General features: G+C 40.0%; 1 protein-coding gene across 2 annotated transcripts in view; it reads right to left on the minus strand.

The window, feature by feature from the left end:
• Positions 1-428: 428 nt before the first annotated feature.
• Positions 429-25,274, minus strand: part of PDE6D (phosphodiesterase 6D) — a 48,651-nt gene continuing 23,805 nt past the window's right edge. The window contains exons 2-6 of one of the 2 annotated variants that reach the window (XM_079134877.1): positions 5,443-5,531; positions 4,297-4,422; positions 3,516-3,621; positions 916-1,006; positions 429-806 (exon numbers count right to left, since the gene is read on the minus strand). In XM_079134877.1, coding sequence (XP_078991003.1) covers positions 925-1,006; positions 3,516-3,621; positions 4,297-4,422; positions 5,443-5,531 — 403 coding nt within the window. In that variant the 3' untranslated portion in view covers positions 429-806; positions 916-924. Of the gene's footprint in view, positions 1,007-3,515; positions 3,622-4,296; positions 4,423-5,442; positions 5,532-25,274 lie in introns of both variants that reach the window. The other variant, XM_079134876.1, reaches the window with a different exon arrangement.

Below are 25,274 nucleotides of genomic sequence, written 5' to 3' on the forward strand. Positions count from 1 at the left end.
GCCTCAGCCTCCCAAATCACTGGGATTGCAGGCATGTACCACTGTGCCACTCCAGAAACTTTGAATCACTATTATTTTATAAAGGACAGTGACAGTGATAGCAGCTCAGAGGTAAGTTTCTAAAAGAGAACGCTTTTTGGTTCCCTCTTGTTAGACCTGAAAACACTGCTGCTGTAATTGTGTCTCCCAAACCAGCTTCCTTCCACTGGTCTTGCAATGGCTCAGCCTTCCCCAGCCGGTGCTTCTCCATCATTTTCTTGTTTTCTTTCTGATACACACTCTTGCAAGCAGCAACTGAGGCTCTCAGGAACAAGATCAGTCAATCTCTGGAGTAAAATACAATTGAGATCCTACCACTGATAAAATATTTTCTGTCTCATTGTGGTACAGAATCATGTTCCAGAAAAAAGGAGAGATGGAAGCAGTGCCATGCTAAAACCGTAGGAATATTTTAATTTGTGTTTTAATTACATTATGTAATAATATCACAGTCTATTTTACAAGTTAAATGTATGAGAATGTATGAAATAGAAATGGTAGGAAAAAACTAAACATGGGTAAAGATGAATTTTTCCAAAACCAAGGGCAAAGGAAGCCTGCAGGGTCCAAGGAGGAGGTGGGATGGGTGCAGTATCAGCTCCTGGCATTGGTTTGTTCCCTGCTTGCACCAGGAAGGAGGCGAGGCACGTCCCCTACCTTGGTCTGGGGTTGGAGTTTAATCTGGTCAGTGGAAGATGGCAGCTTGGGAGAGAAAAGCCATCTGGTTACCTACTCAGAGCTGGTCCCCTGGTGGCCACAGATGGGCTCTGTGTCAAGGGAATCAGGGGTGAAGTGTCATAAATCAAACATGTGGAGGAAAAAAGTAAACAGTTTCCTCCTCCCTCCCCAAAACCCAAATTCTTGAAGTGCACACACATTCTTCTCTCAAACGTAGAAAAGTCTCACTCTGGAAGTGCTTACGAGAAGATCGTCGTCAAAAAACTTTGTTTCTATGATAACGTTCCCACTGTGAGGAAGGAGAAAGGGGAGGGCAAGAGAAAGCGTGAGCATGACAGGCACAAGACTTGGCTTCCACAGGCGGTTTCCTTCTGGGGTCTCTGGGCCTGGGAACATGCACCAGTCAGAGCCTTAGCATGGGGCATTAGAATCCTAGTCCACATGGATTAGAAGTCTCACATCATACTTATGGACTAGTTGGTCTACATCAAGTTAAAAGACGAGAAGTGAGAGCTTGTCTTGATGTACTCTTACACCCTTCACAGAATGCTCTGCACGCAGGCTGCTTACAGAGCCCAGGGACTTTCTGATACCAAGCTGGAGGCACTTCTGGCAGGATTACACATGGCCACCTGCAGACCTCAGCTGACCTTGGGAGAGGTACCTTTCCCTATAATACCCACTAGAGTGGACAGCTGGGGTTTGGCTTGCCCTGCACCAAGTCTCCTGATTTTGGGTAGCAGCACTCCTCTCTTCATTTGGGGAACTATCCCTCCTGTAGTCCAGGTGTCACCCCAGTGGCCCCTCCTGCACCTTGCAGAGGGGTGATCATGGGATGTAACTTAGACCAATCAGATTCTCTCCCCTGAGCAGGGTACCTTCTCTGGCTGTTCCTGGAGGAAGCCATCCATGGACTACTACCCCTACATCTTCTCAGCTGCCCAGGTTTCCTCTTTGCTCCTTCAACTCTGTTCTATTAGCTGGAGTCTGTTCCTGGGGTTTATAATCACAGATCTTTAACTCATGCATCTGCACTGTGAGGATGGAATTTTATTTTCTGGGTGGTTATCTCAGTGACCCTATTTGTAGAGTGGGAGAGACTGTGACCTTACCAAATCACTTGTTCTGAGTGAAGGGCAACTGTTTTAGGGGGTTCTCAAAAGTTAACTAGTATTTCTGGAGGCTTTAAAAAGTAAGACATCACATACCCCAATAGAATCACTGGCTTCAGTACCTGAAAGAAACCAGACCTGGCCAAGAAGTTAAACAAAGGTTAATCAAATCTAAAACAATGTCCTTTCCTATTACCCTGAAATTTTCCAGGGTAATTAATAACCAGGAGATACAGTCCTACTGGTGATTAGTTATAGAATAGGTAAATAAGGTGCTAAAAAATCTATTGGGCTAGGGTATAGCTCAGTGGAAGAGCACCTGCCTGGTATGTGTGAGGCCCTGGGTCTATCCCCATACACAAACATAAAAAAGGTACTACTGTAATAATAATAATAATAATAAAAACTATTAAAGAAAAAAATTATTAAAAACGTAAAAGTAAATAACCTCTATTTACAAGTTTAATGTGACTTTTACTAAGGACCTGTTGAAAGAGATGATCTGATAAAAATCACAATTATCTCTGGGAATTTTTTTCCCCCCCACAAAACTAGGGGTTGAACTCATGGGTGCTTTACCACTGAGTTACACCTCTAGTCCTTTTTATTTTTATTCTGAAGCTGGGTCTTGTTAAGTTGCCCAGGCTGGTCTTGAATATGCCTCAGCCTCCCCAGTAGCTGGGCTTATAGGCATATGCTGATGCGCCCAGCAGGACTACTCTTTAGAAGTCACTATTACTAAAACATCCCCAGCAGCACTGGGGATCAAACCCAGGGCTTTGTGTGTGCTAGGAAGCTCCTTCCCACTGAACTATACCTTCAGCACTGATAAAACATTTGAAAGACTAATATATTTTTCCCAAGAGAAAATGATAGGTGGGCAATACTGACAGTGTTTTTGCAGGAAGCATACCTATTAAATCAGAAGCTGGTCATTGGAAACCTGTAACCAAACATCTCTCCTAAGACAAAATTAGGACTTGGGCAGATTCTGTTAAGGTGATAAAACAAAGCCTAGAGATACCAGAAGGATGACAGGACAGGAGTGAGGTAGCGAGAGTTGGTATCTATTATATGCCTGTTTCCTTGAGCATCATCTCATTTTATCTTTACAAAGCTTCTGTGAGGAAGGATTATTCATTCTTTGTTTACAGATGAAAGACCTAGGCTCAAAGAAGTAAGATATATTACTACCCAAGATGAGAGAAAGTCAGGGTGAATCAGGAGGTTTTTGTTGTTGTTGTTGTTTGTGTGTGTGTGTGTGTGTGTGTGTGTGTGTGTGTGCGCGCGTGTGCGCTGCTGGGGATTAAACCCAGGGATAGTTTACCACTAGCTACACCCTCAGTCCTTCAGGCTCACTAAGTGGCCCAGGTGACCTTGAACTTGTGACCCTCCTGCTTCAGCCTCCCAAATTACTGGGATTACAGGTGTGTACCATTACACCTGGTGTGAGTCAGGAATTTAAAAGGTGATCTAATTGAAAGTTTTTGATTCTTTCTTCTCTTATCACACTATCTTTTCCATAGGACAAAAGTCAGTAACCTGTAAACTAAGACACCCCTGGACACACCTTTACCCATATTTCTCAACCTGGTTTCCTGCCCCCTTGACCTGGATCAGGAGCTCCATGGGCCTGGAATGCCTGCTTTGAGATAATGCTTCACAGTTTCCTGGGACCTCACTCACGTTAGGACGCTGGCTGGCATCATCTGGGACTCAGGTGCTGCCTCTATCAAGGACTGCCAGGTATTTGTGGAGTTAGGGATCACAAAGCCAAATTCGAAGAACCATTCTGAAGGAAGAAGGAAAAGTGGGTGAGCAGGTGCCCCCATATAAAGTTTTCAGGCTCTTTGTCTCCCTTCTTTTAGAGGGGGCCTCTTTCTACCCCAGAACTATCAAAGGAAGTGATCAGAAACCTCCCAGACCCTAGAGGCATAAGAGAGGACAAGGAAGTCCCCTCAGGTGGTCCTCTGAACAGCACCAGAGGCCTGCTTCTTGCTGTGGCTTAGCAGAGGAACACCAGTGAGCGGGACACAAGGTAAGCAGCAGACTGGACGTGAACTACAACAGAGGTCGGCCTTCTCACTCAGAACCTTAGCTCCACCGTGCACACTGCCCGCTTAGGCTTCATGGTGAGGACTCCACGCAGGGTGCTCTTGCAGTCAAATTTCATTCATGGCGCATGCGTGGAGCACTGCACTAGGCTTGATCACAGCTGCTTTCTCCATGACTACGTCAGTGTCAAGCCAGGCACCAGTGCCCAGACTTTCAATGTTAGGGACCCTGAAAGCCCCTTGTTGTTGCCAGCCCTGTTTCTGGTTTATGTTCACTGGGGGTCCCCAATCTTGAAGAGAGTAAGAAACCTATTACAAACCGAGTTTAAAAATTAATGTTTTCAAAGCACTGCTTTGCCTTTTGTCCCCGATGCACCTAATCCCCGAGTTCAGGAATGCAGGCGGCAGAATACCTTCTAGGCATTGCCCTTTGAAGTAAACTTTTTGTTCCAGGCGGAATTTCTCCATTTGCTCTGCTGAAGAAAAGTTCAATTCTCGAGACACTGCCTTGCACTTGAGGATTTTCTTGGGAACACGAGCTGATAAAAGAAACAGAATTGTTGGACCCGTTCTAAATGGAAACCACATGACAATGATGCTTCATTTCTGGGAACTTCTTATAGCTGATTTAGAGAACTTGTTATATATATTAAATTTCAGATAATGCCTCAGTAACTGCATGACACTTCAGTTGAAGGATCCATTGTACCTGAAAGATCTTCAAGGAACATCAGATTTGGTGCCTCTAAGGGCCTGTTCTAGTAGCCTCACCAGGCACAGGGCTGCATGGGTGCCCTCTTTTTATTCTCCTAGTATTTTTGTTGTTGTTGTTGTTGTCGTCGTCGTCACATAACTGGGATTGAACCTGGCCTTATACATGCTAGACAAGCTTTAAAACTAAGATATATCTCCAACCCTTTTTATTTTAAGACAGGGTCTTGCTAAGTTGCTGAGGCTGGCCTCCAACTTGTGATCCTCCTGTCTCAGCCTCCTTAATAGCTGGAATTACAGGTGTGTGCCACTGTGCCTGATTCTACATCAATTTTTTTTGGTGTGGGGGGTACTAGGGATTGATCTCAGGGGCACTCAACCACTGAGCTACATCTCCAGTCCTATTTTGTATTTTATTTAGAGACAGGGTTTCACTGAGTCGCTTAGCATCTCACTTTTGCTGAGGCTGGTTTTGAACTTGAGATCCTCCAGTCTCAGCCTCCCGAGCTGCTGGGATTACAGGTGTGCACCACCACACCCAGATTCTACTGTTTTAACTCTACTTTGTCTTTTACTTCAGGGAGATAAAAATGCAAATTTTACTTTGGAAAAAAGTTAAGATACTAGTTCATATCTTTAGGCATATTCTAATGCTTAAATTTCAAACACAAGATGGTTTGGGGAAGTAGGAGAAAAAAATATAAGAAAGGAACAAAAAAGTGTCAGCAAAATGTGGATTTGCAAGTCATGTTATTGGGACTCACACACTCATTAGGTGTGCATTAACTTCGCCCTGGGCTGGTTCTGGTATTGAGTACAGCCCTGTGAACCCAGGTATTAGAAAGTACCTTCATGCTCCACACCAGGGACAGACAGGTCTTCTGTTCCTTGCCAGAGTATCTTCCCTGTCTCAGCATCTCGAAGGTTCATCCAATTTCTGATCAAATATGATTAAGGAAAAATAAGGTTCTGAAAGTGACTCTAATTTTGTACTCTCTGGATCATGTATTAACTTCTGCCTATTTGTTGACTTTTTAGCAAGTCTCCCAAACTAAGTGCTATGAAAGCTGGTGTGAATATGGAGAATCTAAAAGACATTTAAAAGAAGCAGCAGAGACCTACAGGAGATGTTTTTATCTACGACATCAGAATCTAAAGACTGCACACACCTAGAAATTCCAAGAAAGGGATAGAAAATGAACACTGAAAATTTTCAAATTTACCAACTGAATATGATTAGCCAACATAAAAGACATAGAAGAACATATATTAGAGGTCTTCCAAGGAAATGATACAAGTGGATCCCCCTAAAGTAAAGACCACAGTGCATAAGCTTCGACCATAAGCACAGAAGTTTCAAATAGCTTTTTCCTGCCCTGCTCTTTTTTTGGAGTACTAGGGCTTGAACCCAGGGCCTCACACGTGCTAGGCAAGTGTTCTACAGCTGAGCTACAGTCCCAGCCCTGCTTTTAAAAATGAGAAGATAGCCAAATATTACCAGAAATTCAAAAAGGCATTTACTCTGAAAAACAGACCAGAAAACAAAGAAAAAAGCAACAAAGGAAAAAAGAGACAACAAGCAAAATGTAAACTTTTTTATTTTTTTCCGGTTTGGTCATCACTATTTTTATTTTTTCAGATGCAAACTTTTAAGAGGAGTATTAAAGATGGGCATGGTGGCACACACCTATAATCTCAGAGACTTGGGAGGCATCGCAAGTTTGAGGTCAGTCTGCAAATTAGTAAGGCCCTAAGCAATTTAGTGAGACCCTGACTGAAAATAAAAAATAAAACAGGCTGGGGATGTGGCTCAGCGCCTCTGGAATCTCCAGTACCAAGGGGGTGGAGATGACAAGGCATAACCCTAATGGGCACTAAATGTCATGTAAAAGCAATTGTGTATATTTTAGGTGATTTTCTGTGGCTCAAGGTTACAACATATGAGGCAAGTAAACTCTCAGTCTAGTATCTTCTAACCTAAGTATTTATATTTTCTAATTCTTGTATCAATTGGCACAGTAAGTGAGTCAATTATGCCAATTAAAAAATACATCTAGGGGAAAAAAAAAACCCTCTAGAAAAACATATTTTCATGGAGGAACCATACAACTCAACACAAGGGTTAGAAGACAAAGCAGAAGGATATTCTCAGAAAGAGAAAGAAAAAGACAAAGAGAAAAAAGAGTAGATATGCAAAAAGTGGGGATCCAAGAGGTCCAATTTTTAACTAATTGGAGTTTTAGAAAAACAGAGCAGAGAAAACAGAGGGGAGGGAGGATGTCATCAATACATCAGTTCAAGAAAGCTTCCCAGACTGTAAGTGTCCCACAAATGTCCAAGTCCCATCATAGTGAATGTGCAGAATGTCAAGATAAAGAGAAGTTTTCTTCTAAAGGGAAAAGAAATTGTCACAATCATAGTCATAATCAAAATCATAATGGGAAGAGAAAAAATTAGAATGATTCAGACTTTTCAACAGGAACGCTGGAGAATGGGAGAAAAACTGAGCAGTGCCTTTAATATTCGCAGGGAAAAAATTTCTGATACAAAATGAACATTTTGTTTACTTTTTCAATAAACTAACAATTACAACCTTTATCAAAACAACAGGGATCTTGGCACAGTGGTGCACACCTGTAATCCCTCAGCTCGGGAGGCTGAGGCAGGAGGATTCAGAGTTCAAAGCCAGACTCAGCAACTTAGTGAGGCCCTAAGCAACTTAGCAAGACCCTGTCTCTAAATAAAAATATTAAAAAGGGCTGGGATGTGGCTCAGTGGTCAGGTGCCCCTGGGTTCAATCCCCAGCACCAAAAACTAAAAATAAAAAAACAAAACATGGAAATCCATTTTAGAAGACTACAGGGGATCCAGGAAGCAAGAGATCTAACACAGGAGGCAGGCATGGGAGCTGGAGTGGTGGTGCGGAAGATCCCAAGGCAGGAACACTGTCTGGCCCAGGTGCGGACAACAGCATGGCAGAAGTAGGGGCAGCCTTTCTTTCTAGAAGGTGAACTTCACAGAATACCTAATGCATATATATGGAAAGGAGATCTACACAGTTAGGGGAGCTGGGGTCAAATTAGTGTATAATGCAGGACACCTAAACAAATGAATCATAAACCAACACAATGAATGACATCAGGGAAAAATCAAAGGTGGTATTAGAAGGAGAGTAGTCACGGGGCACTACATGGCTTCACTGCAAAGAGTGTTGGCACAGTCATTATGATCAAAACAGACTACAGTGGCACATGCCTGTAATCCCAGCACCTCAGGAGGATTGCAAGTTTGAGGCTAGCCTCTGCAACTTTGTGAGACCCTATCTCAAAAAATAAAAGGGTTAGGGATGTAGTTCTGTGGTAGAGTGGCCCTGCGTTCAATTCCAAGTTACCACCACTACCACCACCACCACAACAACAAAAACAAAAAAATTAAAAAAAGCAAAAACAAAAACCAGACTACAGGTTCAATATGATTTTCTTGGGAGGACAGGAAGCAGGAAGGGGTGCCCCGGCCTGCAGGACATCAACGGGTACCTGGAGGGGGGTGCTGGGATTGAAAGAGACAAGAGACACGAGAAATGGAGACAAGACAAAAGCCTGATCAAGTCTCGTTTATTAGAAGAATTAACACAGTTAATATAAAGTACAGAAACCAATCAGAGTAAAGCGCACGAAGGCAAGACTAGTCTCGCGCCAGAACTCCAATAAGGAAGTGTAATTGTCCAATCATGAAGCACCACGCACTCTAGTGTGATGCACCTGGTATAGTCTGACAGGTGTGTAAACAGGTAATGGCACGCCCCGCCAGCATCCGGCAGGCGCCATCTTAGCTCAGCATTAGGCACGGCAGGGGGCGTGACATTGAGTCAAAGCGCCTGACCTTGAGGCAAGGCAGGGCGCGTGACCTGCCGGCTCCGGACAAAGGGGTGCAGGAATAAAGTGTTGAGAAACAACAAATCCATCATTTTCAGTAAAAGAAAATCAATAATTAATGCCTAAAACTGAAACACTAGAGTATAGCCACAGTGTGCTTTTTAGAAATACCAAGATAAAACCAAATAAATCAGCTGAAAAGAATTAAAAATAGTATTTTCTGGGGAGTAGAAAATAGGGTGTGAGTACAGAGCATATTGCTCTTCATTAGAAACTCAGTGGAATGACTGGCAGACACATACGACTTTGTAAAAATAAAGACTAAACTTATGAAGACAGTATCTGTCAAGTTCAAGGCCAGCCTGGACAACTTAGAGAGACCTTGTCTCAAAAAGTAAAAAAGGGCAGGGGTGTAGCTATGCGGCAAAGCTATTGGGTTCCATCCTAGTACCCACCCCCACAACTGCCCCCATCTCCCAAAAAAGAGTCTCAAGCTTTTTTGCTTAAAAACAACAACAACAAAGATAAACAAGAAAATAAATCATGTCTTTTCTCTTTAAAACATGAGAAACAATTAAGGAAAAAGAAGTGTTATCCAAGAATAGAGGCCAAATCTGGGAAAGATGGCTAATATTTGTAAATTTTGTAGAGTTTGAGTGCTAACTAAATACAGCTGATACACTGATATAGGTTATATGTTCTTTTTTTTTTTTTGGCTGTTTAGTAACTCAGCCCTCTTCCCCACAGCACCCTGTTGCCTCTCTCCCTCGTGAAGGCAGAGGCTGGGCAGCACCATGGCACCTAGGAGGGCAGATCCTTCTCTCCCCACCCCAGTGCAACTGAGGACAGTTTGAGGTGTCTTGGACACCTGGGGTGCCCAGTTCTGGGGTCCTGGCACTGGAGTCATATAAGAACCTGGGAGGCTTCCATGTGTCAGGGGAGGCAGCCAATTTGCACTTTCTGCTCTGGTCTTTCCAGGCAGTTCCAAAAGCCCCAGACACCTCACCACATTTCCTTGCTATTTGGCTCACTGGCAGTGGAGAGACCTGCACAGCACAGATGACACATATCACGTGCACTGGCACTACAGCTAACCCTCTGGAGATTCCTTCTAGGTTTTGCTGCCACACAGGAGAGTCACAAGGGATAACCAAAGGCTGACCAGCAGAGTGCCTGGAACGAGATGAGGACTCTAGCTTCCTGTGCCCTCAACTTGACTGCACACCTCTCCTCTTGTGGGTGCAGGTCCTAACCAGCTCTCCTGTGTGCTCACCAGGTCTCTGGGCACTGCAGATCCTCTACCCCCACCTGGTTGGCTTCCTCTGCTTCATGTTTCCAAACTCTACCTTTTCTTTCTCTTGCTAGGCCTCTTGCATGCTAGGCAAGTGCTCTACCACTGGGCTATATTCCCCCTTCTTTTTCTACAACTAAATTCAAAGGCAACTAAAAAATATATGATCCTGCTTATTAGGTCATGCTTCACAACTCCAAGTACTACAAATCTGCCTACCCATCCTGGGGTTTCTGTATATTAAACAAAGCTTCCCCGACCGGAGAGGGACAAACAACAGATACTATTGCCCTGTCAACCTACTCTGAGTTCAGATCTAACAGACACATCCTAGACACCTAAGTCAAAGTTTTCGGAAGATACAGTCCTCATTCAGCCTGATCAGGACAGGCTTCTCATTCTGTCACAAGAGAGAGAATCCCATGTCCCCAATACAACAACATGGGCATCAGACTTCTGAAAATTAAACAACAACAACAACAAAAATAAATGGGAATTACCCCTACAGTTGCAGGCTCACAGACAGGTGGAGCATTCTAGCAAAACTAATGTGAGCAAGGCCTTGAAGAAGGGGTTTCCTGATTCAGGCCCAGCAGCTTCCAGAAAACACATTACTTCCACTGGTCCAGGTCAGCAAGAAAAGACTGAGACCAGAGATCACTTTTCCATATGTCTAATAAGTCATAAAAGGAAGCAAGTTTTAAGTTAGTCTTTTAAGTGACATTTAGTGAAGAGTGAATGTAATCGTTCTCCATTTCATAGCAAGGGAGAGAAGCAGCTAAAAATACACCGTTAGTCTCCATAGCACAGTGCTTTCCTCTTCATAAGTAATCAGGTTAAGGATATAATTGATTATCTTTTGGGGAAATACATTTTATAAAAAAAAAAAATCTCTGGCTAATTCAAGAACTACCCACTTTTAGGGACCAGGGGGAGGGAGGAAGGGAGGGAAAAGGGCAAATGTAGGGGAATGTATTGGCCAAATTGTATTGTTATATTATATGAAGGTAACAATGAATTCTTCCATCATGTACAATTATAATGTACCAGTAAAAAATATGGAAAAAAGAGAATCATCCATTTCTGGGGCTGGGTATAGTGGTGTGCACCTGTAATTCCAGCTACTTGGAAGGCTGAGGCAGGAGGATCACAAATTTGAGACCAGTCTGTGTCCTTTTTGGGGGGTATTAGGGATTTAAACCAGGGGTACTTTACCACTGAGCCACACCCCCAGACCTTTTTAAAAATTTTTTATTTTGAGACAAGGTCCCACTAAGTTGTATAGGGACTCACTAAGTTGTTGAGGCTGGTTTCAAAATTGCAATCCTCCCACCTCAGCCTCCCAAGTTGCTGCAATTATGGCAACCAGTATCTATATCAAGTGCTTCATTTTACAATACTAACAAGAGTTGTAAGATTCTATTCTCAATATTTAATGCAAAATTAGAGAAATACAAAGAACTCTATACAAAGGTGTTAGAGGAAGAATACTTAAGGCCTCTTCAAGTTCTGTAATTTTAGGGGTGAAAAGGAAGGCTCTAAGGTGGAGGTGCAGCTCAGGATAAAGCACTTGCCCAATTTGAGTAAGGCCCTGGGTTCCATCCAAGCACTGCAAAAAACAAATAAGAAAAAGGAAGGCCCTAGTCCACAATAGGGATGGAGCAATTTGGGGAATGGATTTATAAATCATAAAAATGCAAATTCATAATAGCCTACAGCAAATACAAATTATTAAGGTGTCTTAAAATAATAACAATGAGAACAGCTGATCCTCAAAAGAAGAAACATTTGGCAAAAAACATTAGAAAGGAGAGTTTGATGCCTGATCGTCATCTGGCTGAAAACATTTTTGTTTTAACAGCTTCTTGCTAATCAGATTTTTCAGAGAAAGGAGCCTGAGTTTTAAGACTCAAAGGTCAAGTCTCTTCCAATCTTGAGAGAGGAGGATTAGGTAGACAGGCTTTAAGGGAGGGGGAGATCTGGAATACTATTTATAAATACCACACTCTGGGTCACCTAGGTCTTTTCTCATTTGAAAGCTCCCTGGTGATTTGTGCACAGGATGAGCACAAAGGAACCTTCCTTTACTATGGGAAGCCTCCTGCTTAGAGGAGAGCCATCTCCCTGGCATTGGGACCTTTTATTTAGAACCAGGCAGAATAAAGATGCATTCTCATATGTAAAAACAGGAGCTTCTCTCTCTCTTCCTCTAATATTCTCCTCCTTCTTTCTTTCTTTCTTTCTCTCTCTTTCTCTCTCTCTCTGTCTCTCTGTCTCTCTCTCTCTCTCTCTCTCTCTCTCTCTCTCTCTCTCTCTCTCTCTCTCTCTCTCAGCACTGGGGATTGAACCCAGGGATGCTCTACTACTGAGTTATATCCCCAGACCTTTTTATTTTTTGTTTTGAGACAGGGTGCCCCTAAATTGCCAAGGGTGGACTTGAATTTGCAATCCCCCTGCCTCAGTCTCCCAATCCCTTGGATTATAGATATGAGCATCTTTAAAATAAGATGCACAGCAGAACAATAAACTCCAGAGCAAAATCAATAGTTTGTAGAGTGTTGAACCTCAGAAAAGGTGAAAAAGGAAGTAAACATTCTATAAACATCACAGAAGAATTGGAGGCTTTGACTCAAAGGGAAGGTAACCTAAGTTCTCATATGTGACCTGGTGTGATGCAGTATAGCCAGTGCAGGAGCTGGGGACACACAGACCTGAGGTGTAGAAGGCAGTGAGGAAGGAGGGTGGCACAGTGGGAAGGAAAGGCTTGGGGACTGAAAGAAACCAGACAGATAAAGGGGGTGCTGGATAAATTTCCTTGAGAAATGTGAATGCAAGAAGTAGGATAAAATAATTTAAAATATTTTGTTAACAATCACCTAGAAGCATTTTGGAATGAGTACATGGGTCCTAGTAGTCTACATTAGTTTTAAATGCAAATGGTCGGGTTAGGGTTGGGGTTCAGTGGTAGAGTGCTTGCCTAGCATGTGTGAAGCACTGGGTTTGATCCTTGCCACCACATGAAAATAAATAAAGGTATTATGTTCACCTACAACTAAACATATTTTTTAAAAAAATGGTAATGGTCAATATCAATTTTTTTTTTTTTGGGGGGTACTGGGGATTGAATCCACGGGAGCTTAACCACTGAGCAACATCCCCAGCCCTTTCTTGCATTTTATTTAGAGACAGAGTCTTGCTGAGTTGCTTAGGGCCTCACTAAGTAGCTGAGTCTGACTTTGAACTCTCTATCCTCCTGCCTCAGCCTCCTGAGTCACTGGGATTACAGGTGTCTACCACTGCACCCAGCTCAACATCAATTTTTACATAATAAACAGAGCCACTGTACATATCAGTACCTCACTGGTGAGTTAAAGAAGGAAAGAAAAATGACAGAAATTACGATAAGGGAAGAGCAGAGAGAGGGAGGGAATGGGGATGGCAAAGAGGGGAAAGAGAAAAGAAACACAGGAAGTGAAAGACATAAGAGGGAGTGATGATGGGGGAAAAAGACAGAAACTAAGACACACCAAGAAATGCCCACATACAACTGAAAACCAAGACAGGGCCAAGACAGAAGGGCACAAAAATGAAGAGGCAGCCGGGTGTGATGGCTCATGCCTATAATCCCACAATACACTTACTTTATCTATTTATATGTGGTGCTGAGGATCAAACGCTGTGCCTTATCCATGCAAGGCAAGCGCTCTACCACTGAGCCACAACCCCAGCACTACAATCTCAGCTCCTCAGGAGGCTACTCAGCACGAGGATCACAAGTTCAACGTCAGCCTGACTGTTAGTGAGATCCTGTTTCAAAAAATAAAAAGGGCTGGGGGCGCAGCTTAGTGGTAGAGCACCCCTGGATTTAATCCCCAGTAATAGGAATAATTTTTAAAAAGAAAAAAAGGAAGAGGTTCAGGAAGTTTGCTGATAAATAAATAAATAAATATATATATATATATATATATATATATATATATATTTTTTTTTTTTTTTTTAAACTGGGGTATTAAACTGGAGCACCTTGTCACTGAGCTACACCCCACTTATTTTAATTTTGGGACAGGGTTTTATTAAGGTGCCCAGGCTGGCCTTAAATTTGCAATATTCCTGCCTCTGCTTTACAAGGTGCTGGGATTACAGGTATGGATGAATAAGAGTATCTTTTTTTTTTTTTGGTTAATTTAAAAATATTCCTTTTATTCTTTCTTATTGAATGAAAGTGAGTAAAATACAAGAGAAAAAAGTAGTGTATATATTCTTTTAGTATGAACCATTTAAAAAATTCTAAATAATTTTTAAAATAGTTGAATGGGCACTTGTATAACTTCAACCTCAATTTTTTTTTTTTTTTTTTTTTTCCGGTGCTGGGGATTTGAACTCAGGGCCTTGTGCTTGTGAGGCAAGCACTCTACCAACTGAGCTATATCTCCAGCCCCTCAACCTCCATTTAACAGTGAATATTATGGCACATTTCATTTCTCAATGTTTTTCTTTTATTTGATGAAATGGCAGTAATCATGACTCTTCATCTTAAATCCTTTTGTATGCATTTTTTTTTTTTTTTTTTTTTAATCTGAGTATCTTAACCTAGAAACAGATTAAAGGAAGGTATGGTTCCCTTATTTTAAACATTTCAAATAAAACCTAATTTTAATTCCTTCTAGTTTTTCACTTTACCCACAGAACTCAGGATTCTAATAACCAAAATTAGGAATTGGAGGGATTATTTTTGGAAAAAAATACTAGAAAACAATGATCATATTCTACTTTTGGCATGTGCTGTTAAACTAGTTAAAAATTATACCTATATATATATAGATATATTTTTTTTATCTCCTCATTCTCTTTTTGTGGTACTAGGGATTGAACACAGGACTTTGTGTGTGTTAGGCAAGTTTCTCCCTTGAGCTACATGAACAGCCCTGTTTTTTTCAACAGTACCCAAATGATTTTTCTACTTCAATTGCTAGTCCATTGTTTCTCGAGGTGTGGTTTCATGCCCTTGTTTAAAAATACTGCTTCCCAAACCTTATCTCGACCTACTTAATCAGAATCTAAGTTGAAGGCTGGGAATGCTCCTCTTAAAAAGAGATTTTTATGGGCAATAAAGTCTAAATACTTCCTGCCTAGCCTTCATGTCTAATACATTGTGACCAGAATCATAATCCTAAAACACAAGCGGTATCACATCAGTACCACCTGTTCAAAACCCCCAATAGTTTTTAACTGTTTAGAGGGAAATCCCATTTTTTAAAAAAAATATTTTTAGTTGTAGATGGACACAACACCTTCATTTTATTTATTTATTTTTATGTAGTGCTGAGAATTGAACTCAGTGCCTCACACATTCTAGGCAAGGGCTCTACTACTGAGCCACAACCCCAGCCCCAAGTCCTATCTTCTTAATTTACCATTTCAAGTTCTTTGTGGCTCTAACATCTCTAGGCTCCCTTCCTGCTTGACACTCCTTCCCAATCTCACTGTCACCTGGGCACAGGGAATATGCCTCTATGTTCTCTGGTAGGTTTGGAAACGTTTCACAGGAGGATACAGAAAAATCAAAAGACCTGAATTGACTTTGGGGATCCATCAAAGTGTTATGATGACCACAAGGCCACATGAGACAAAGCTGATTCAGGACAAAACTGACTGAGGATGCAGGAAGAAAGATTTCCTTACCTCAGAGGACCCCTGTGGAGGCAATCATGATAGAAGCAAATGGTAGGACCAAGAACACAGCAATTGTACCAGAGGTACCAACTCCAGGGCAAAGTCAGCCATATCAACCCAAGAAAATTTCTCAAATACATCAAGTTTCTTCTGAGAGAAGAGAATGCCTTTTGTTTTTTTACGTAGAGGAATGCCTTTAAAGCTGTGCAGCAAAAATTGATCCTAAGAAAGTTTCGCATTGTGTGATGAAACTTAACAGGTAATACAAAAGATGGTCACGTGCCTTGGCCAAAGTTGTACAGCTAAAAGTTGTGGACCAGGAATAGCAATGATGGTCAGACTGAAGCTCAAGCCTCTTGCGCTACTGGTCCCCCTTGCCCTTCCTCCCTGTGATGAGGAATAAAGCAATGATAAAACAACAAGGCTTTTCTTGCTCTGCCATCACTGTTCTTATCCTTTCCTCCAAAGACTGAAATATACCCTTATTTATTTCTTGCAATGGATTAAATGTTTGTGTCCCTCTTCAACTCAAATACTGAAGTCTTAACCCTTAATGTGATGGTGTTAGAAGGTGGGGCCTTTGGGAAATGCCTAGGTCATGAGGGTAGAAGGCTCTCTCCCGCCCTCTCCACTACTGTTAGGATGCATGAGAAAAGGGCCTCACCAGAACCTGGCCATGTGGCACCCTGCCTCACACTTCCGGCCTCTAGAACAGTGAAGCTGTAAGTTTCTGTTGTATATAGTAAGCCGCCCAGTGGGACTTTGCTTTAGAAACCTGAACTTACTAAGACATTTCTATGCCAACTTTTAAAAATTACTGTTTTTCTTTTTTCTAGTGCTAGAGATGAAACTCAGGGCCTTACACATGCTAGGCAACGGCTCTACTATGAAGCTGTACCCCCAGTCTGTGTTTTGTTTTTAATGAACAACTTATTCACAAAAAAATCCAGAAAAACTAAGCCTTCAGCACTTCTCTAAACACCAAACTGTTCAAACCAATAACAGTTCTGATTTCAGTCATAGGTTCCCACTTTTAGGGAAGTTGACTGCTTCTAAAAGAGATTCACAGATAAAACACAGCTTTAATCCTTTCACTCCAGCCATTCAGGTCTCTCTTATCCTGCTCACTCTTTTATATCCTGTGCTTTATGGTTTATGGGTGGGTAGACCTAAAGGTGCTTGAATGTTACGTGACAGAAGGGGAATACAAGTATTTGTATTCTCTGAATATGAAAACAGCACTTTATATTCAAAGAAGACAATGATTCAAGAAATGTTGAGTAATGAGAAAAAATGATGCATATATACATAAGCTGTGATTCAAGCCAACTGGGAGAAGCTCTAGAAGCATTCCCTTTAGAGTCAGGAGGACAAAGACACCTTTGAGTTCCAGTGTTATTTGATATGATTCTGGAGTTATTAGGCAATATAATTATAAAAGGAAGGAATAAGAAATGTAAAACTTGGAAAAAAGTAAATAAAATTATTGTTTCTAAGTGACATGATTTTATACCTGGAAATCCAAAAGAATAAAATGAAAACCTACTGTAAATAATAAATAAATAAGGCTGCCTGGCTCAAAATCAATATATAAAAGTAATAAATACCTTTTATGTTCACAAAGTCAGAAAATGAAAGATTAGAATGAAAAATTTTCAAAGGCAACAGAAAACACTTGGGAAGTAAACTATTAAATGATACTGAGGAACACAGAAGAAATGTTCTTCCTTTGTTTTTTCAGTGCTGGGAAATGAACCCACAACCTCACACATGCTAGACAAGCATTCTACCACTGAACTACATCCCCAAAGAAATCTTTATGTGGAGACATCCTACTTTCAGATTAAAAAAATTGTGAGGAAGATGTAATATTCCATATTAATTGGTGTATTTAATGCAATACCTACAACTATAAGATAAAAAAACAAACAAGTGGATAAGCTGATTCTAAAGTTCATATGGGAAGTATGAGAATCATCAAGAAAATCCTGAAAAGAACAACAGGAAGCATATCCTTTCAGATAACAAAACTTATAAAGCAATAGTAATTGGACTAGAGTACTATATAGAGTTGGATATGATCAATGGAAGAGAATATAAAGTTCACCTAGAAAATAAATCATATAGAATTTAGTATATGTCAATGGGCCATTTTAAATCAGTGGCATAAAGATGGATTGTTGAATATCATTGGGACCAAGGACTGACATCTGGAAAAGTTAAATCTCTACCCCTTTCCACTAAAATGTATTTCAGATAGGTCAAAGATTAAGAAAAAAGAAAGAACCCAGAAAAAATCCTAAGGAATCTTGGGGAGATCCTTTTTATAATCTAGGAAAAGTAGGCAAAGTCTGTTGTGACAAAAAAAGTTCAGAAGCCTTTTCAGCAAGTCTGTCTGTTCCTTTTCTGACAAAACCTGCAAACTGCCAGAACAGACTCATATCAATGGCACTGTCATTGTCTTATTCTCTATGTAAAGTCTGCAAAGGCTCCCTATTTCTTTTAGTATATAATTTATTCCTTTATCTAATTTTAAAAATGTTTATTTATTTATTACCGGGTGCTAGAATCAAACCCACGTCCTTGTGCATGCTAGGCAAACATTCTGCCACTGAGCAACATCACCAGACCTTTAAAAAAACTTTAAACAGGGTCGCAGTTGCCGCTGTTGGGCTTGAACTTGCCTCAGCCTCCCAAGTAGCTGGGATTACAGGTCTGTACCACCATGCCTGGTCCTTTTTCATATTAAACAATGACAACAATGAAAACAGAGGCTTTTTTCTTTTTTTAAGACACCAAGATCATAATATTTAGTAGGTAATAAATATCTGTAAGATGTACATGTTTGATTTGTAGTTATTAGAAAAGCATTTTATTCCTTAGAGATTTCTCACCTGTATTTTATTTTTTAAATTTGTTCTAATTAGTTATACATGACAGTAGAATGCATTTTGACATATTGTACAAAAATGGAGCATAACTTCTCATTCCTCTGACTGTACATGGTGCTGAGTCACACCAGCAGTGTAATCATATAGATATATAAGGTAATAATGTCTCTCTCATTCTACCGTCCTTCCCATCCCTCCCCACCCCCCCAATTAAGCTTTTTTGTTTTGGCTAGAGGGACTGAGTTTTCACTGCATATAACCTGTTATACTGTTTTAAAATGTTATTACTTAAAAATAAAGACAAATAACTTGGATTTAAATTCACTTAATTATTAACCAAAGGACAGACCTAATTTTTCATATCCTTGCTTCCTTGAATTCCTTTGTTCCACTGGGAAGTTTCTTTTTAGTGGTGATTAAGCCTACGTTCCTCCTTACTCTAACATGCAGTAACTTCTGGCAGACAGAGATTCTGGCAGGGTCTGTTAATTTGATCAGGTTAATGTCCATAGTCACCTGGTTTCAGTTCACTAAAGACAGAAGTGTGTGGCTTCTTTAAATAGGGGTACAGAATTAACAGACCACACATTTGTACTTTTGGCTAAAATAGACACCAGACCCAAATCTTCACCATGTGGGCCTAGGATCTGACTTCCTTAAGACCCCTAAAGCACAAGAAGTTAAATCAAGAATCAATAAATGAGATGGACTCAAACTAAAAAGCTGCTTTTCAGCAAAAGAAAAAAATCAATAATGAGAAGAGAGAGCCTACAGATTGGGAGAAAATCTTTACCACATGCACCTCAGAAAAAGCATTAATCCTAAGGATATATAAAGAACTCAAAAAGTTTAACACCAAAAAAACAAATAATCAATGAATGAGCTAAGGAACTAAACAGACACTTCACAGAAGATATAAAATCGATTAACAAATATGAAAAAATGTTCAACATAGCAATTAGAGAAATATGAATCAAAACTAAGATTTCACCTCACTCTAATGAGAATGGTAATTATCAAGAATACAAGCAACAATAAATGTTGGCAAGGATATGGGGAAAAAGGTACACTCATACCTTGCTGGTGGGAATATAAAATGGTGCAACCATTATGGAAAGTAGTATAGAGATTCCTCAGAAAACTTGGAATGGAACCACCATTTGACCCAGTTATCCCATTCCTCGGTTTATACCCAAAGGATTTAAAATCAGCATACTACAGTGACTCAGTCACATCAAAGGTTATAGCAGTTCCATTCACAATAGCTAAATTGTGGAACCAACCTAGATCCCTTCAACAGATGAATGGATAAAGAAAATGTGACATACATGTATGATGGAATATTACTCAGCCTTAAAGAAGAACGAAATTCTGGCATTTGCCAGTAAATGGATGGAGTTGGAGAATATCATGCTAAGTAAAATAAGCCAAACCCAAAAAACCAAAGACTGAATGTTTTCTCTGAAATGTGGATGTTAGTTCACATTAAGGAGAAGGGGTACAGGGAAGAATGGAGTTACTTTACATTAGGTAGAAGGGAGTGAAGGAAGGGAAAGGGGCATGGGGGAAGGAATGATAGTAGAGGGAAGCAGACATTGTTACTTCATGTGCGTATAAGACTACATGATGGATCTGATCCTACAATATGTATAATCAGAGGAATGAGAGACTATATTTATGTACGATCTATCAAAATGTATAAATGCATTCTACTGTCATATATAACTAATTAGAACAAATTTAAAGAATTTTTAAAAAATAGACACCAGAATCCTTCACCTGAACTAAGCAACATTTAAAAATTAGCTTCCACTTGCAAATGGCTCTTGCTTAATACACATTCCTTGACTTCATCTGTTTGATTCTCTGAGTTCCTTCTCCTCCTTAGTCTCCCCTTTCTTCTGAACTCCTCTAGTGCTTTTAGTGGGTGTTTTGAGTGCTAGCTACCATCTCCCTAATTTGATTATGTGCTTCTTAAGGTTGTAGGTATTTCCTATCCTTGAGTTGATAAATAAAGCAGGGGAAAGTCTCTGCTGAGGGTTGTTGGCGTTAGTTTGGTCATGCTGATTAGTAACCTTCCAGTATATCAAAAGTCTGTTAGAAAATCTTCATTTTGGGGGTAGGAATTACAGATAAGAAGGAAAAATAGAGGAGAAACTGCTTACAATTTAGTTTTGGGTATTCTATATAAGGCTAGTCAGTATTAATTTTTTATAGAGTACATTTACTTAAGAAGGATTTTTCATATAATTCATATTTGTTAATCTTTATGGGACTGGAGATGAACTTAAGAGCCTTGTGTACATGCTAGGCAAGGGCTCTACCACTGAGCTGTATATGTCCCCAGCCCTGTATTCATGTTTGAATTAAGGCAAAAACAAAACAAAACAAAAAACAAAATTCCTTTTTTTTTCCCCCTCAATACTGGAGATGGAACCCAGAACCCCTATCTATGTTAGACAAATGCTCCACCACTGAACTACATCCCCAGCCCTTTCTACTTTTTATTTTGAGTCACTAAGAAGCCCTTGAACTTGCAACTGATCCTCCTGCCTCAGCCTCCTGAGTAGCTGGGATTACAGGCATGAGCGATGGTGCCTAGTGAGGCAGGGCACATCTATTACTTGTCAGGGGCTTCATCTTGACAGGGAAGAATCTGAGTCATGTTAGGTGAAAACTTCTAAATATTATGCCCCATTTATAAGTAATCACATTTCAGATACTGAACTTCTTAAAAAGTAACATTTAATTTGTCACACTACTGTACTATGTTTTTTCTGACCACATGAGACTTTAAAATTTTTTCTGATATCTTCATATATTTTTTCCTTGTTTTTTTAAGTCAAAGAATCTGAAACATAATCACTATTCTATCAATAACACTTTATAAGCATACACTTTCAATAGTACCTCATGCAAGCACCAAGACCAAACTATCTGTATCTAAAACAACTTCTAGGGCAGCACTAAATGTATGACCAAGAGAACCTGTAATTCTATGATAAATTAGGAACAGCTGGCAAGGGTGTCCTCTGTCAATCTGTTCCTGTCACCACTATTTTCCTTTGTCCTAGAGTCACAGGGGAGGTCTACAGGGTTTGCTTTTGATTCGTAACAACAGCAGAGGCAGTGGATTCCCTCCTCGGTCTAACTTGACTCTGCTCCTCCCATGGAAACAGGATAAAACTGAAGACAGAACATACCAAAGAGCACGAGTAACCAGCTATTCCATGAAACTTGTGGTTGGCTACTGAGGGAACATGGAAATACTTTTAAGAGGAACAAAAGGAAATACTGCAGAGCCGGCTATGGCAAGGAAGTGGACTTTGAGTGGACTAAGTTCCTTTGACCCTTTACTCACCACTTTTGTTGTTGTTGTTGTTACAACTTTCCTTAAAGGATCTTATTGAAATTAAACTTTTACTTTAATTTTTTTTTTCGGTGCTGATGATTGAACCCAGGGCCTCATACATGCTAGGCAAGTGCTCTACTACTGAGCTACACCCCAGCCCTAAAAAGTTTTTTGATTGATATATAATAATGCATAACATTTGTTAACTTTTTGTCTTTTAATGCACACAGTGGAACCAGAATGTAAATAAGAAAGCTGGTTCCATGAACCGTTTTGCATGGTGATTCACCAAATGCACCCTCAAGATAATTACAGAACATGTTATCCAGGTAAAAAGTAGTTAATGGTACTGTGCTAATGTTGACTAACTGGTTTTGATATACACCATGATTATGCTATGTGAGGTAACATTCATCACTGAAAGACAATGGATGAATGGATGAAGGATAGATGAAACTCACTGTAATATATATATATACATATATATATAAAATCAAATATATACACATATATACATACATATGTATATTTAATTTTTTAAATTATTATTTTTGCAGGGCTGAGAATTGAACCCAGGGCTTTGCACATGCTAGGCAAGTGTTCCATCACTAAGCTACACCCCCAGAACTTATTTTATGTTGAGACAGGGTGTCTCTAAGTTGCCCAAACTGGCCTGGAACTTAAGATTCCCTTGTCTCAGTCTCATAAGTAGCTGGGATTACAGGTGTCTGGTTTTACTTTTCTTAGGTATAAACCTTTTCACTCAGTTTCTTTCCTTTAAGAATATCAGAGTAGCCAGGTGCACTGGTGCACGCCTGTAATCCCAGCAACTCAGGAGGCTGAGACAGGGGAATCCCAAAGTCAGCAACTTTTCAAGTCTTTAAGTAACTTAGTGAGATCCTGTCTCAAAATAAAAAAGGCTGGGGGTGTGGCTCCATGGTAAAGCACCCCTGGGATCAATCCCCAGTAGCAAAAAAAAACAAAAACAAAAACAAAAACAAAAAACCCAAAACTTCAAAAACTATTCCAATAATATCATAACAGAAATATAAATAAGAAAATGAGGCAGGTGAAATTAAAGAGAAACAGCTGAAAGGGCCAAAAGTTGTTTTTGGAAATACTTTTCCTGTTCTTTGTTGTCAGGTTGGTTATTTCTCACCCTGAGAATTATGGGGTGAGAGAAGGATGTAGCAGAGTTAATAGCTGTGGAGAGAGCTGCTGATGGCATGGATTTTGAACCTGGGTAACTAGAAAATAAAGATATCTCATAAAAATTAAGGAATTCAAGGGAGCAAATTGGTCTTACTTTGGAGAGGAAGAGGAGAGTAGTTGCTAACAGGGAGGCCCTTTAAGAATTTCAAAGATGAAAGAAAAAAAGTTCTTGTCAATGGTAGTGGTGGACATGAAGTATACTAAAATAGTCTTCAGCTTCAATAATTGTGATGGCACTGGCATAAAATAGGCAGATCGATGTAGTAGGAAACCTAGGTATGACCTCATCATATCTTTTATATATGCTAAATTTCAAGTCAGTGAAGAAAAATGGTTATTTCATATTACATCGTACAATGCAGTCCAATTTGCCTCAACATAAAGATATAAAGAAAATATGTGTGAATATTTATGTGGCCAGAGGATGAGAAAGGCCTCTCTCAGCAGAAAGCGAAAGAAGAAATCATAAAGACTAAAGACTAAAATTATATATATAATTCCACAGAAAGAGTTCAGGACCTGAGTTGTTTTAGCAGAAAGAGAAGTGGGAACTAAGTTTGGAGATGGAGGTCAGAAGAGATCAATTAAAAATTTGTTTTAATTTTTTAACAAGGAGAATTTGTGTATTGCTTGAATAAGTAAATTTAGTTTTAAAAGGACTTCAGAAAGTAAAAACAGAAAATCTTCTGTAACTCCAAATCATGATAAAGTCAAATGAAAAATTAGAAAAATATTTATTATTTTATTTTTCTGGTACTGTGGATTGAAACTGGGGCACTCTATCATTGAGCTACATCTCAGCCTTTATTGTCTCCTTTTGTTTTGGAGGCAGGATCTGGGTGAGTTGCCCAAGCTGGTCTTGAACTTGTGATCCTCCTGCCTCAGTCTCTGGAGTAGCTTGGATTACAGGTGTGCTGTAATGCAGGTGCATTAGCTTGTTTGCTAATACTTCATATACTTCATCTTGTTAATAGATGGTGTGTGTCAGATCCTGTATTAGATGTTTTACAAACACAAAACCCCCTGAGTTAGGTCTTATTACCTCAATTACTTTACTTTCTGTATGAGAAGTTTTGAAGATATTAAAACCATACCTAAGATTAAAAAGCTAGTAAGTAGAGGGATAAAGATGTAGGTGATACTTTGGATTGATCTATTTTTAAGATTGAAAGTTTCCTAGAATTTCTCTGAATTTTCAGTGGGCAGTCCTAATGAGCTAGTTCTCTGATTCTTCCCTTAAGAGATCTCCCCCAGGGAGAGCTGAGCACCATCACTGGCTCTGGCTTCAACCTCACTCCCCAGACAGCCACAGCCTGTGCTTCCTCCAGGGAGTGCTGTTAGCCTTTGACTTTCAGAAAGAAAGCATCCTGTAAACTTTGAGTTTTGCTGTTAAGAGAAAGATCACTTCTTGAGTTAGACATCATGTGATGGGCATCAAGAAAAAAACCCAAGTTTCTACCAGCAAAAAGCATCTTTTTTCCTTTTGGGTTTTCTGAGGGAAAAAGGGATTGCCTCTTGTCAGAAAGAGCCAACCTTCCTGGGACAGAAAAGGCCAGTTTTCCCCAAAGGTAACAATGAAGAGTGAGTCTTAAGACTCAGAAATAGGAAACCTTAAAGGGTATGGGAAGGGTAGATTCCACTATTTATTCTTCAGTTTGAATTTGTGAGAATGTAACTATATACCACTAGATTTTTTTAAATTAAAGGAACACAAAAAATAAAGTTATATTGATAATATAATTACATTTATGAACTAACTTTCAGTGGAGTCATCATACATTATGCTTCTTTACCTGTGAAAAAGTGTTGCCAGGGCTGGGCTGTGGCTCAGTGGTAGAGCGCTTGCCTGGCATGTGCGAGGCCCTGGGTTCGATCCTCAGCACCACATATAAATAAATAAACATTTAAAATAGAGGTCTATTGACAACTAAAAAAATATATTAAAAAAGGTATTGCCTCTGCACTAAACCTTTCAAAATGTTTTGGCTGATGAAGTTTAAAGAACCCCTCCCAAACAAATGAAAGAAATCAATAACCATAAAACAAAACAACAACAACAACAACAAAAATCAAACTATGTCCAGGAAAATTAAAAGACAACAGATTCATCTACTTAGGAAATAAACAAACATACCTTCCCTGCTCTACTGTCTCTAGCCACCAGGGACATTTTAAAAATCACAACACTTTCCCTTGGTAGGGGACTGTCTGCTGTCAGTCTCTGGAAACCCTCTGGGTAGGGATTCTTTAAGGCCCAGGATTTGTAGCTCCCCTTGCCAGGAGACTGGGGTTCATCAACCCCAATGAGTAGGGGTTTGAGGTTCTCCCATTTGTTCCCTCACTTGTCAAATTCTCCCATTCTCCCCAGAGCCTTTTTCCTTATGGT

Source organism: Sciurus vulgaris (genome assembly GCF_902686455.1).
Source record: "Sciurus vulgaris genome assembly, chromosome: 3".
Classification (NCBI taxonomy): Eukaryota; Metazoa; Chordata; class Mammalia; order Rodentia; family Sciuridae; genus Sciurus; species Sciurus vulgaris.